Source organism: Salminus brasiliensis, chromosome 9 (genome assembly GCF_030463535.1).
Source record: "Salminus brasiliensis chromosome 9, fSalBra1.hap2, whole genome shotgun sequence".
In the NCBI taxonomy this organism is placed as follows: domain Eukaryota; kingdom Metazoa; phylum Chordata; class Actinopteri; order Characiformes; family Bryconidae; genus Salminus; species Salminus brasiliensis.
This window is the reverse complement of record NC_132886.1, coordinates 1075367-1089713: the sequence shown is the minus strand read 5'-3', so window position 1 is coordinate 1089713 and position 14347 is coordinate 1075367. Positions and strand designations below refer to the sequence as shown.

General features: G+C 47.5%; 1 protein-coding gene across 1 annotated transcript in view; it reads right to left on the bottom strand.

Moving 5' to 3' along the window:
* Positions 1 to 12750: 12750 nt before the first annotated feature.
* Positions 12751 to 14347, bottom strand: part of wnt9a (wingless-type MMTV integration site family, member 9A) — a 40684-nt gene continuing 39087 nt past the window's right edge. The window contains exon 4 of the mRNA XM_072687081.1: positions 12751 to 13735. Coding sequence (XP_072543182.1) covers positions 13238 to 13735 — 498 coding nt within the window. The 3' untranslated portion in view covers positions 12751 to 13237. The remainder of the gene's footprint in view (positions 13736 to 14347) is intronic.

Genomic DNA, 14347 nt, shown 5'->3' with positions numbered 1-14347 from the left:
GTCAACTCACTTTACCACACACACACACACACACACTCGCACACACACACACTCACACACACACACACACTCACACACACACACACTCCTCAGCAGAGTTCTCCAGGCCGCTCTCGTGGATGATCTCAGGCTTTCCGCAGTGGAGAGGAAGGACGGCTTTACTGGAGAGGCTCTGCTGGAGCTGCAGCCACTTCCTCTCCGCTAACAGCTGTGAAAACGCTGCCGGATTACAGCCGCCACTCCACAGTCTGGCAACACAGGACGAGCAAGGCATCCTGGGACAGCTCCGGCCCCTGGGTTCAGAGTGTGAATAATGCAGTGGTCCGGGTGGGCTGTGCAGGTGGGCCGCGCTAATGTGGCAAATGCTCTCACAACTGCTTCTGCACCAGTAATCCATCAACGGACAGACAGACAGACCGAGAGAGACAGACAGACAGACAGACAGACAGACCGAGAGAGACAGATAGGCAAGCAGACAGACAGACAGACAGACAGACAGAGAGAGACAGACAGACGGGCAGAGAGAGACAGGCAGGCAGACAGACAGAGAGAGTGAGACCGAGAGAGACAGACAGAGAGAGACAGATAGGCAGACAGACAGACAGACAGACCGAGAGAGACAGACAGACAGGCAGGAGATAAACCATTCTCTGTTGTCCTCTACCGTCCACAAAACCTCTGTTGTCCTCTACCGTCCACAAAACCTCTGTTGTCCTCTACCGTCCACAAAACCTCTGTTGTCCTCTACCGTCCACAAAACCTCTGTTGTTCTCTATTGTCCAAACAATTATGGCGTCTTCTGCTATCAAGAAACATTGTGGTGTCCTTTATTATTCAGGAACATTCTGTTCTCCTCTTTTGTCCACAAACATTCAATGTTGTCCTTTATTGTCCAAAAATGAAACAAATAGAAACAATAGAAACAAATCTGTCCACCACTATCAGCAGAAATGTTGTCCTCTTTTGTCCACAAACATTTGACGTTGGCCTCTGTTGTCCAGATATTTTGAAAATTGTTCTGTCTCATCCAGATAGCATGTACACTGTGTACTGTCCTCTGTTGTCCAGACTCTTTGTATGCTGTCCTCTGTTGTCCAGAAATGTTGTCCTCTGTACTCAGTAGTTTTCCAGTCCTGCTGTTGGAGTGTTTGTTGGGGTAATCGTGTTTCCTACGGTACGACTGTAAGTTATATTTAATGCGTTTATGTTTGGTGTTTGTTTAATATTATTTATTATAATATTTGTATAATAATAATAACACTAATAATAATAATAGGCTGCTGTTTGAGTGGACTGGTGTGCGTAAGTCCTGGCACTCTTCTGGGGGTTCGGGCTGAGAAAACATTGCGAAACATTACTAGAAGCCTCCACACAGCTGAGCGAAGTCACTGACCGGACGAGTGTGTGTGGGCAGGGAGCTGCGGTCATTCTCTGGCCAAATGCACGTAATCGAAACAGCAGTGATGGAGATTGTGGGACAGTGCGGCGCTGTAGGAACTGCGCTGATCTTTAGAGGTTTAGAGCTGAAGCTCCTGATCACTGCTAGATCACCCTGAAGTACTGTGTGTGTGTGTGTGTGTGTGTGTGTGTGTGTTAGTGTGTGTGTGTGTGTGTGTGTGTGTGTTAGTGTGTGTGTGTGTGTGTTAGTGTGTGGTTTTCAGAACAACCAGCTGTACAGTGATACAGTGCTGCACTGCAGACGTGTGGAGCTGACTGATCCTGTTATAGAGTGATCTAAAGCAAGTGATCGTGTGATTATTTGTGATTAATTGTAAACCAAAGTGATTATTTGTGATTTATTACCAAAACAATGTGATTATTTGAGATTAGTTACAAAACAATGTGATTATTTGTGATTTATTACCAAAACAATGTGATTATTTGAGATTAGTTACAAAACAATGATTATTTGGGATTAATTACCAAAACAATGTGATTATTTGGGATTAATTACTAAACAATGTGATTATTTGAGATTAGGTACAATACAATGTGATTATTTGTGATTTATTACCAAAACAATGTGATTATTTGGGATTAATTACAAACTAATGTGATTATTTGTGATTTATTACCAAAACAATGTGATTATTCGAGAGTAGTTACAAAACAATGTGATTATTTGTGATTTATTACCAAAACAATGTGATTATTTGAGATTAGTTACAAAACAATGTGATTATTTGGAATTAGTTACCAAAGCAATCTGATTATTTGGGATTAATTACCAAAACAATGTGATCATTTGGGATTAATTACTAAACAATGTGATTATTTGTGATTTATTACCAAAACAATGTGATTATTTGGGATTAATTACCAAAACAATGTTATTATTTGTGATTAGTTACCAAAACAATGTGATTATTTTGGATTAATTACAAAACTGTGTGATTATTTGAGATTAGTTACAATACAATGTGATTATTTGGGATTAATTACCCACCAATGTGATTATTTGGGACTAGGTACCAAAAATGTGATTATTTGGGATTTATTACCAAAACAATTTGATACTTTGAGATTAGTTACAAAACAATGTAATTATTTGGGATTAGTTACAAAACAATGTTATTATTTGGGATTAGTTACAAAACAATGTTATTATTTGGGGTTAGTTACCAAAACAATGTGATTACTTGTGATTAACTACAAAAACATTAAAAACAATGTGATTCAAATTACAAGACAATTATTACAACATGATTGTGATGAATTCTAAAACAATGTGATTATTTGTGATGAACTACAATGCATTATTGAGATGCACGTGTTTCAGAAATGTTATCAATGATTTTTTATAGTTAATTAAATTAATGTAGTCTATTAAGCCCCAGGAATCCATTCTTCCTCTGTAATCAGGTTGTGGGCTCTGACGCACCTGTAGCAAATATTCAACATGAATAACTAATAACTGACCTGTTTGACCTGGGGGTCCTGCTGGACCTGCTGGACACCTGTGTGTCGTCCTTTCATTCGTCTGACCTCTCATCATCGAGTCTCGGAGGCGGGGACTGTGGAGGGAGGAGTCTTACCCATGGACTCTTATTGGTGCAGAGCTGTGTACCCACCCTGCCTGGGGATCCGACCCTAGTTTATCAGGGGATAGATGGTGGTGCTACCTCCTGCACCCCACCTTCCGCACCTGTCAATCATTTGCTTATTTGTTTTTTCGCTTGTTTATTAGTAATTCTGGGTGGAACCCAGTGTGGTTCTTCTTTGGCATTGCTTAAAGATCCATTTTAAGGTGAAAAAGGTTCTCCAACGTTTGTAAAGGTTCTGCTACAAACATGGTTCTTTACGGAACCCAGTGTGGTTCCTCTCTGGGCTGTTGTTCCCTTTAAAGCAGTGTTATCATTGGAAGAGTATTACACTGAATGAGGGCTTAGCCTCAGACTGCTTTTACCACCTGGCTCAGCCAATCAGAATTCAGCACCGGAGCTACTACTACTACTGCGGTGTAACAGGAAGAGCGCTCCACCCGGACCCAAGCAGCACCGTCTTTCTGCCTCCCCGAGTGATGGATGATTTGATTGTTTCTTCTTTGATTGTTTGGTCTCATGCCTGCTGTTTTCTGCCCATCTACCCCCCCCCCCCATGGGTGGTGGTGGAGGGTGGTGGAGGGCGGTGGTGTCCGTGGTGGTGGTGTGTGTTCTCTGCAGTTGGAGCTGAGAGCTGCTTCACACAGCTGCTTCCTTCACTTAATGAATCTGGACCACAAAACAGGAAGTGGTAGAGGAGCAGGAAACCATGGAGACTGCCCAGACCCCACTTCCTGCTGCTCACACACACTCAGCTCTGCTCACCAGTTACCCCAGACTAGTCCCATCTCACACCAGTTACCCCAGACCAGTCCCATCTCACACCAGTTACCCCAGACCAGTCCCATCTCACACCAGTTACCCCAGACCAGTCCCATCTCACACCAGTTACCCCAGACCAGTCCCATCTCACACCAGTTACCCCAGACCAGTCCAATCTCACACCAGTTACCCCAGACCAGTCCAATCTCACACCAGTTACCCCAGACCAGTCCCATCTCACACCAGTTACCCCAGACTAGTTCCATCTCACACCAGTTACCCCAGACCAGTTCCATCTCACACCAGTTACCCCAGACTAGTTCCATCTCACACCAGTTACCCCAGACCAGTCCCATCTCACACCAGTTACCCCAGACTAGTTCCATCTCACACCAGTTACCCCAGACCAGTCCCATCTCACACCAGTTACCCCAGACCAGTCCAATCTCACACCAGTTACCCCAGACTAGTTCCATCTCACACCAGTTACCCCAGACTAGTTCCATCTCACACCAGTTACCCCAGACCAGTCCCATCTCACACCAGTTACCCCAGACCAGTCCCATCTCACAACAGTTACCCCAGACCAGTCCCATCTCACACCAGTTACCCCAGACTAGTTCCATCTCACACCAGTTACCCCAGACCAGTCCCATCTCACACCAGTTACCCCAGACCAGTCCAATCTCACACCAGTTACCCCAGACTAGTTCCATCTCACACCAGTTACCCCAGACTAGTTCCATCTCACACCAGTTACCCCAGACCAGTCTGATCTCACACCAGTTACCCCAGACCAGTCCCATCTCACACCAGTTACCCCAGACCAGTCCAATCTCACACCAGTTACCCCAGACCAGTCCCATCTCACACCAGTTACCCCAGACTAGTTCCATCTCACACCAGTTACCCCAGACCAGTTCCATCTCACACCAGTTACCCCAGACCAGTCCCATCTCACACCAGTTACCCCAGACTAGTTCCATCTCACACCAGTTACCCCAGACTAGTTCCATCTCACACCAGTTACCCCAGACCAGTCTGATCTCACACCAGTTACCCCAGACCAGTCCCATCTCACACCAGTTACCCCAGACCAGTCCAATCTCACACCAGTTACCCCAGACCAGTCCCATCTCACACCAGTTACCCCAGACTAGTTCCATCTCACACCAGTTACCCCAGACCAGTCCCATCTCACACCAGTTACCCCAGACCAGTCCAATCTCACACCAGTTACCCCAGACCAGTCCCATCTCACACCAGTTACCCCAGACCAGTCCCATCTCACACCAGTTACCCCAGACTAGTTCCATCTCACACCAGTTACCCCAGACCAGTCCAATCTCACACCAGTTACCCCAGACTAGTTCCATCTCACACCAGTTACCCCAGACTAGTTCCATCTCACACCAGTTACCCCAGACCAGTCCCATCTCACACCAGTTACCCCAGACCAGTCCCATCTCACAACAGTTACCCCAGACCAGTCCCATCTCACACCAGTTACCCCAGACTAGTTCCATCTCACACCAGTTACCCCAGACCAGTCCCATCTCACACCAGTTACCCCAGACCAGTCCAATCTCACACCAGTTACCCCAGACTAGTTCCATCTCACACCAGTTACCCCAGACTAGTTCCATCTCACACCAGTTACCCCAGACCAGTCTGATCTCACACCAGTTACCCCAGACCAGTCCCATCTCACACCAGTTACCCCAGACCAGTCCAATCTCACACCAGTTACCCCAGACCAGTCCCATCTCACACCAGTTACCCCAGACTAGTTCCATCTCACACCAGTTACCCCAGACCAGTTCCATCTCACACCAGTTACCCCAGACCAGTCCCATCTCACACCAGTTACCCCAGACTAGTTCCATCTCACACCAGTTACCCCAGACTAGTTCCATCTCACACCAGTTACCCCAGACCAGTCTGATCTCACACCAGTTACCCCAGACCAGTCCCATCTCACACCAGTTACCCCAGACCAGTCCAATCTCACACCAGTTACCCCAGACCAGTCCCATCTCACACCAGTTACCCCAGACTAGTTCCATCTCACACCAGTTACCCCAGACCAGTTCCATCTCACACCAGTTACCCCAGACCAGTCCCATCTCACACCAGTTACCCCAGACCAGTCCAATCTCACACCAGTTACCCCAGACCAGTCCCATCTCACACCAGTTACCCCAGACCAGTCCCATCTCACACCAGTTACCCCAGACTAGTTCCATCTCACACCAGTTACCCCAGACCAGTTCCATCTCACACCAGTTACCCCAGACCAGTCCCATCTCACACCAGTTACCCCAGACCAGTCCAATCTCACACCAGTTACCCCAGACCAGTCCCATCTCACACCAGTTACCCCAGACTAGTTCCATCTCACACCAGTTACCCCAGACCAGTTCCATCTCACACCAGTTACCCCAGACCAGTCCCATCTCACACCCGTTACCCCAGACCAGTCTGATCTCACACCAGTTACCCCAGACCAGTCCCATCTCACACCCGTTACCCCAGACCAGTCTGATCTCACACCAGTTACCCCAGACCAGTCCAATCTCTCAACAGTGTCCAGTGAGTTGAGACACAAGGTTTCTGAAAAAGTGCCCAGTGGGTGGAAGCACAGGATAGGTGTTTCTAATAAAGTGGCCAGTGGGTGGAAGCACAGGGTAGGTGTTTCTGATAAAGTGGCCAGTCAGTGAGTGGAAGGGCAGTAAATAACAGGAAGCACACCATGAGAAGTTCTTTAAAAATTCATTTAATATTTTCAGATTTTCTTGCCTTTGTTATACAAAGATGTTAAATAACTTAAATACATTCTTACCAGTCATTCATGATCAGTTTATACCTACAGGCTGTACACATGAGGTAGAGGAAAATAATTTAGTATCCCATAAGACATGAAGGAGTGGAGAATGAGAAGCTACTGATGAGGTGCTACGCTCAGACGGGACGCCGCGGCCCTGCAGACTTACAGACTACCAACAAACACCACACCCAACAGGACAGTGAGCGGACCCCTCTGTTCACAACTCTAGGAGGAGTCGTGGTTGTACTGGGAGGAGTCGTGGTTGTACTGGGAGGAGTTGTGGTTGTACTGGGAGGTGTTTAGGTTGTGCTGGGAGGAGTATGGGTTGTACTGGGAGGAGTTTGGGTTGTATTGGGAGGAGTTTGGGTTGTACTGGGAGGAGTTTGGGTTGTACTGGGAGGAGTTTAGCTTGTACTGGGAAGAGTTTAGGTTATACTGGGAGGGTTTAGGTTGTACTGGGAAGAGTTTAGGTTGTGCTGGGAGGGGTTTAGGTTGTGCTGGGAGGGGTTTAGGTTGTGCTGGGAGGGGTTTAGGTTGTGCTGGGAGGGGTTATGTTGTACTGGGAGGAGTTTAGGTTGTGCTGGGAGGGCTTATGTTGTACTGGGAGGGGTTTAGGATGTGCTGGGAGGGGTTTAGGTTGTGCTGGGAGGGGTTATGTTGTACTGGGAGGAGTTTAGGTTGTGCTGGGAGGGCTTATGTTGTACTGGGAGGGGTTTAGGATGTGCTGGGAGGGCTTATGTTGTACTGGGAGGGGTTTAGGATGTGCTGGGAGGGGTTTAGGTTGTGCTGGGAGGGGTTTAGGTTGTGCAGGGAGGGGTTCTGGTTGCACATGACCTGAGGTTGAGTGATAGAGGAATCGAGTCTTGCAGTTTTTTAAGGTTTGCTTTTCTCCAGATATGATCCTGATGGTCAAGGCGTATGAAGTGACCAGGCGTGAACGTTTTTGCCTGTCAGAAATATCCCGCCAGAACCTCAGCAGGCGGCGACAGAGGGGTCCACTCACTGGTCAGTCTTTACACTTGTACAGGTTGGTGTTTGTGAATGGCTACAGACTCTCTGAACCATTAAACACAGAATTCACACACTGCTTCCTGTGGAAACCTCAAACCCAAAGAAGAAGCACAAACACCCAGAAACAGGCCCAAGGCAAGCCAGAGATACAAAATCCAGAATATAAAATCCGCTTGATCTGTACAAAATGTACACATGCTCATAAACATTTCAAAATAATTTATATTTATTCTTTATTTCCTTTATTTTTTCCTACAAAATACTTTGTTTTTTACACATCGCATTGAAAAATTGAGAGAACTCGTGGGACCACTGATGACCACAATGTTATCGGCTCACGCTGTCCGGCGACGCGCTGTTGATGTGCTGAGGAACATTTAACCTGTGGTGTTGAGGGAAGTGCCTAGCAGCTATGCTAACTCGGCTAATGCCTGCTGTGTTTTTTTTCTTAGGCATTCGCTGCAGGAGGGCGGGAAGACGGCGGCCGGACGCTGGCGTCGTTTCCCTCGGCATTGCCCTGCTGTGGTTCAGAGGAATTTCTCCACTTTGCCATTATGGTTAGCACGTAGCGTGCAAGGGGCTAAGCATATGCTACCGAGTCTGCTTTAATTAGCATGTGTCCTCCTCACAAAACAGCCTGGAATTCAGCTCAGAGTTGACAAACTGCCAGCAAAACACACTCACACACTCACACACACTCACACACACACACACACACACACATATACATACGTACTAGTACACACACACACATTCCTGTCTTTGTGGGTTTTAGGGTTTTATGTAAATGCTAAACGCTAAATGCTAAACGCTACACCTAACATTGAGCACAGCTGTAGTTTTGGTGGAGGGGGGGTGGGGGGGTCTGGGTTTGAGGGGTTGGTCCCCACAAAGATATAAATACAAACACAAAACACATCCCTTCACTCAGAATCTCTCTGGTGTGTTTTTGCAATCCTGACGGAAGCTAATGCAGCTATGCTAATGCAGCTATGCTAATGCAGCTATGCTAACGCAGCTCCATAGTTAGTCTCAGTGGGTGTAGAAAACACGGACGCCGTGGTTCCGCTCCCTTCCGTTCTAAAGATACGAAGCCAAAACTGTCCGCCATGTTGTCAAATTTGTAGTACAGCCCAGAGGCGGAGCCAGACTCGCCTACTCATTTGGTAAACCCTCCCCTTCTTCTGTTTTGTCATTGGAACATGTTTGGATGGGCGGAGCTACACACCATACTGCAACCAGCCAGCAGAGGCGCTAGACCTGCGGTGGTTCAGTTTTGAGAGGCGCTGGGCTGTCCGTCCTTCCTACAGTCACTGGTCAGCCTCAGTTATCGCTCCGCGGTGTGTCTCGGACACCGACTCTCGGGACTCGGGACCACAGGATCATAACCAGAACTATTTACAATTAAACTCCGGAGGTGGCAAATCCAGGTCCAGAACGTGAATAATCCGCTCCAGGATTTAGGATTTCGGATCTGCCACCTCTGGAAACACTTACAGACTCATAAATACGCCACTTTTCCTTAAATCCGGACTGGGAACGCGTCGGAGCTTCAGTGCGTGAACGGTGCCGTTTCGCTAATTTTGGGTCCCTCATTCAGTAGTTTCAATCAAACTCATCCAAAACAATAAAAACATGTGATATATATATATATTCATATATAGCTCACTCATTCGTCATAGGTATTTCTATAGATATAGCATTTGTATTTACACGGTGTCGAGTGTCTGACAGAGGTCAGTGATCTGAGTGCAGCCGCTGGGTGAACGGGCGTTGGACTTGTCGTGGGGTGGAGAGTAGTGGTCATTCTGAATGACGAAACTAAAACCTCACTGACGTCGTTAGTAATTCCAGCTGCTGGGATCTCTTGTGGGTGGCCAGAAGTAAATGGATATTAAAGAAACCAGCAAATGTCCCCAAAAACTCAGAGGATCAGGACTGACCACTGAGCCCAGATTCGGTCGCTCAGCCAAGACAGGTTCGGTATCTGAGGTGCGCTTCTTTAGTTTCCAACAGGAGACGCTAGGCTAAAGTTGCTAATAAACACTGGACTCTGACTGTCACCAAGCTAAAGAAAACATAAGCATGTTCAGGGAATGATTACCACCAGTTTAACACAGATTAGCCATTAGCCCGCTAATGCTAACAGAGCTCACTCTGATACGCTTTTTCAGGCTCTCTTCTGTTTCAGTTTGCTCTGTCTCGGACGTCCTAGCAGAACTTCAGCAGGCAGCTACAGAGGAGGTCCAGTCTCTGTTCAGCGATACACTTAAACTACGATACACTTTTGTAAACTACAGAAGTACACGTCAGGTACCAAGCGAGTCTTGGTTGATTGACTGAATCTGTGTTTAGTGATCAAGCGTGGTCATCTGATTTTTCCAGGGAAGCTGGAAAAGCAGCTGTGATTTACCACCTGTAGTCTGTCTGCGTCAGACTGTAGTCTTTCTGTCTGACTGTAGTCTGTCTGTGTCTGACAAGTCTGTCTGTATTGTCTGTGTTCTGTGTCTGACTGTAGTCTGTGTCTGACTGTAGTCTGTCTTTGTTCTGTCTGACTGTAGTCTCTGTAGACTGTCTTTAGTCTGTCTGTGTTCTGTGTCTGACTGTAGTCTGTCTGTGTCTGACTGTAGACTGTCTTTAGTCTGCCTGTGTTCTGTGTCTGACTGTAGTCTGTCTGTGTCTGACTGTAGACTGTCTTTAGTCTGCCTGTTCTGTGTCTGACTGTAGTCTGTCTGTGTCTGACTGTAGACTGTCTTTAGTCTGCCTGTGTTCTGTGTCTGACTGTAGTCTGTCTGTGTCTGACTGTAGACTGTCTTTAGTCTGCCTGTGTTCTGTGTCTGACTGTAGACTGTCTGTGTCTGACTGTAGACTGTCTTTAGTCTACCTGTGTTCTGTGTCTGACTGTAGTCTGTCTGTGTCTGACTGTAGACTGTCTTTAGTCTACCTGTGTTCTGTGTCTGACTGTAGACTGTCTGTGTCTGACTGTAGACTGCCTGTGTTCTGTGTCTGACTGTAGTCTGTCTGTGTCTGACTGTAGACTGTCTTTAGTCTGCCTGTGTTCTGTGTCTGACTGTAGACTGTCTGTGTCTGACTGTAGACTGTCTTTAGTCTGCCTGTGTTCTGTCTGACTGTAGTCTGCCTGTGTTCTGTGTCTGACTGTAGTCTGTCTGTGTTCTGTGCCTGACTGTAGACTGTCTTTAGTCTGCCTGTGTTCTGTGTCTGACTGTAGTCTGCCTGTGTTCTGTGTCTGACTGTAGTCTGTCTGTGTTCTGTGCCTGACTGTAGACTGTCTTTAGTCTGCCTGTGTTCTGTGTCTGACTGTAGACTGTCTTTAGTCTGCCTGTGTTCTGTGTCTGACTGTAGTCTGCCTGTGTTCTGTGTCTGACTGTAGTCTGTCTGTGTTCTGTGCCTGACTGTAGACTGTCTTTGGTCTGTCGGTGTTAGGTCAGAACTCCCCAACTCATCCCATCCAAAAATACAGCATCATGGAGCCAATAGGGTCATGATGCTGATCTGCTCCAGAGAGTCCTATTCTATTGGCAATTCTGTGTGCATATGTATATCGTCATAACGCCCGTCCCTCGAGTAAAGTAGCCTTCCAACGGCGTGTGATTGGCTGTGAACCGCCGCGGCGTTCGGATTGCTGCTGAAGCAACGAGTCTGCGGATATTTAACGAGGTTCCGGAGGGTTCTCCTCGGACGTCCTGTACAGAAGAGGCCATAGTGGTTCAACTGGTTCCCTGAACAGTCATCTCTCAGAGTTCCTTTAAGGCCGAGAAGACGTTAAAGCGGTAAATGGACTGGATAAAGGCTTTCGCCGGCACTCGACAGCGAGACGAGGGAAATACACGGATGCAGGAATTTAACGTAGTTCTTTCCTCACGTAGGACCGGTCCTCAAAGCTGCATAAATAACTCCACATACAACCGGGACGCCTGAAGGACACGTCAGCAAGTCTCTGCTTCAGCGAGGGCCGTGTCCAGCGAGGGAATTTAAAGAGAGAGTCTTTAAAAAGTCAACAAGAACACACAAATAACAGCGCATTTGTGCGATTAGTGGTTATTTTTACGTTACGATAAGTGGTGTGAAGATATATATATATATATATATAAAATAACTATATTACAATTTAATCTATGTACACAATGCATACACACACTATTGTGTGGGTGTAGAATATATGTGCTTATAGAACAAATCTGACACCCCTGTCCATTTCTTTATCTAACGCTAGTTCCGAACTGTTGTTAGAAATAGCTCCGTCATACAAACATACTGTACACACACACACACACACACACACACACACACACACACATATAGAAGTAGGTTTTTGAAAAGTAGTGTATGGGCTGCCTCTAAAAAACCCTCCTATGTTCTAGACCCAGGGCAGGACTGATGGAGCTTCACCTCTAGACTGATGAAGCTCCACCTCTACACTGATGGAGCTTTACCTCTAGACTGATGAAGCTTCACCTCTAGACTGATGAAGCTCCACCTCTACACTGATGGAGCTTTACCTCTAGACTGATGGAGCTCCACCTCTAGACTGATTGAGCTTCACCTCTAGACTGATGGAGCTCCACTTTTAGACTGATGGAGCTTCACCTCTAGACTGATGGAGCTTCACCTCTAGACTGATGGAGCTCCACCTCTAGACTGATGGAGCTCCACTTTTAGTCTGATGGAGCTTCACCTCTAGACTGATGGAGCTCCACCTCTAGACTGATGGAGCTCCACTTTTAGTCTGATGGAGCTTCACCTCTAGACTGATGAAGCAACATCTCTACACTGATGGAGCTTTACCTCTAGACTGATGAAGCTTCACCTCTAGACTGATGGAGCTTTACCTCTAGACTGATGGAGCTCCACCTTTAGACTGATGGAGCTCCACTTTTAGACTGATGGAGCTTCACCTCTAGACTGATGAAGCTTTACCTCCAGACTGATGGAGCTTCACCTCTAGACTGATGGAGCTCCACCTCTAGACTGATGGAGCTCCACTTTTAGTCTGATGGAGCTTCACCTCTAGACTGATGGAGCTCCACCTCTAGACTGATGGAGCTCCACTTTTAGTCTGATGGAGCTCCACCTCTAGACTGATGGAGCTTTCTGTTGCTTTTACCTCTTGAAGGTATGAACCCTTCTACTACTGCACCAGTTCTTATTGTTTGCCCTCCTTTACCCCGTTTTCCAGATCTCGCAATAGCCCACTTTCAGTCTTGGAGACCCTTTAGGATGGTTGTCGTTGGATACTGTGGGGGTGGGAGAGAATCCCACTTTTTTACCCCTTGCAGGTGTTTTTCATTTCTCTGCCCAATTCTCTGATAGGCTGCCTAGCATGGCTACCATTGGTTACTCCTGATTCCTGTAGGTCATAATGAAGCGTTTTCGAGTGCACCCCACCCTCAGAGATCCTTAGTACAGTTACCATTGGTCACGGTTTGCCGTGGGTTGCTGTAGATGGGGCTGTTGTTGCTTACACTTTCCAGGTGTAGACCTCCTCCTTCCGCCCCCTTCCAGTCTAGTTGGGGTTGCTGGGAGAAAGGGTCAGGGGTGTGTTTATGTTGTTGTTGATTTGTTGTTGTTTGTCCGTTTACCCCTTGCACGTATACACCTCCTCCTTCTGGGTGCACTGCTTGCACTCCACGTAGCAGCACCAGCGCACCTGGCACTGGCAGGGCCGCGTCACCGTGCGGCTCTGCGTGTTGTGGCCACGCCCACAGCAGATGGCCTCGCAGTTCTTGTCCTTGTAGCACTTCCGAGCCGACGTTCCGGCGGAGTACTTGCTGGGCCGGCAGAAGTTGGGCGAATCCTCGATGTGCAGCAGGTCGGTGGTCCTGGGGATGGGGTCCGAGGGCCGGGGCTCAGGGGTCAGCTGGTGATGGTGTCCGGGGGTGCGAGGATTGGGGATTTCCCCCTCCCCTGTGGCCTCGTTACTGGAGCTGCCCACCTTCAGCGAAGTCTCGTAGCGCTGCTTCAGCTGCTTGCCGATTTCGTGGAAGGGGGCCAGCTGCCTCCAGCAGGTCTGCACCGTGCAGGAGCCGGAAACGCCGTGGCACTTACAGGTCGTCTCCACACCTGCCTTGATCACCTGGCAAAAACACAAACAGCAGCGGTCAGGGCTGGATTAACCTTCAGAACCTAAAGCAGCCTGCATGCCGACATAATACACATACACTACCTGTCCAAATATTTATGGACACCTCTTCTAATTCATTCATTCTGCTACTTTAAGCTGCACCCACTGCTGACACAGATGTGCAAATGCACACACAGCTTGTCTAGTCCCTGTAGAGTAGAAGTACTGCCAATAGAATAGGACCCTCTGGAGCAGATCAACATCATGACCCTATTGGCTCCATGCTGCCTAATAATGCCAGGCGTGGGCTAGAGGGGTATAAAGACCCCCAGCATTGAAGAGCTGTGGAGCAGTGGAAGAACTGTGTTCTCTGGAGTGATGGTGGAGGAGCTCCATCCAGTACTTTTGGGATGAGTTGGGGATGATGAGGTGGGGTGATGATCATCATCCAACATCCTGACCTCACTAACACACACTTGTTGCTGAATACAATCAAACCCTCACAGCAATGCTCCTTCTCCAGAATCTAGTAGAAAGTCTTCTTCTCTGGACAGTAGAGACAGTGAAAGAGCAGGCATCTCTTAAGTGATTTTAGACCCACAGGACAGATCATCTCAAAGCGGG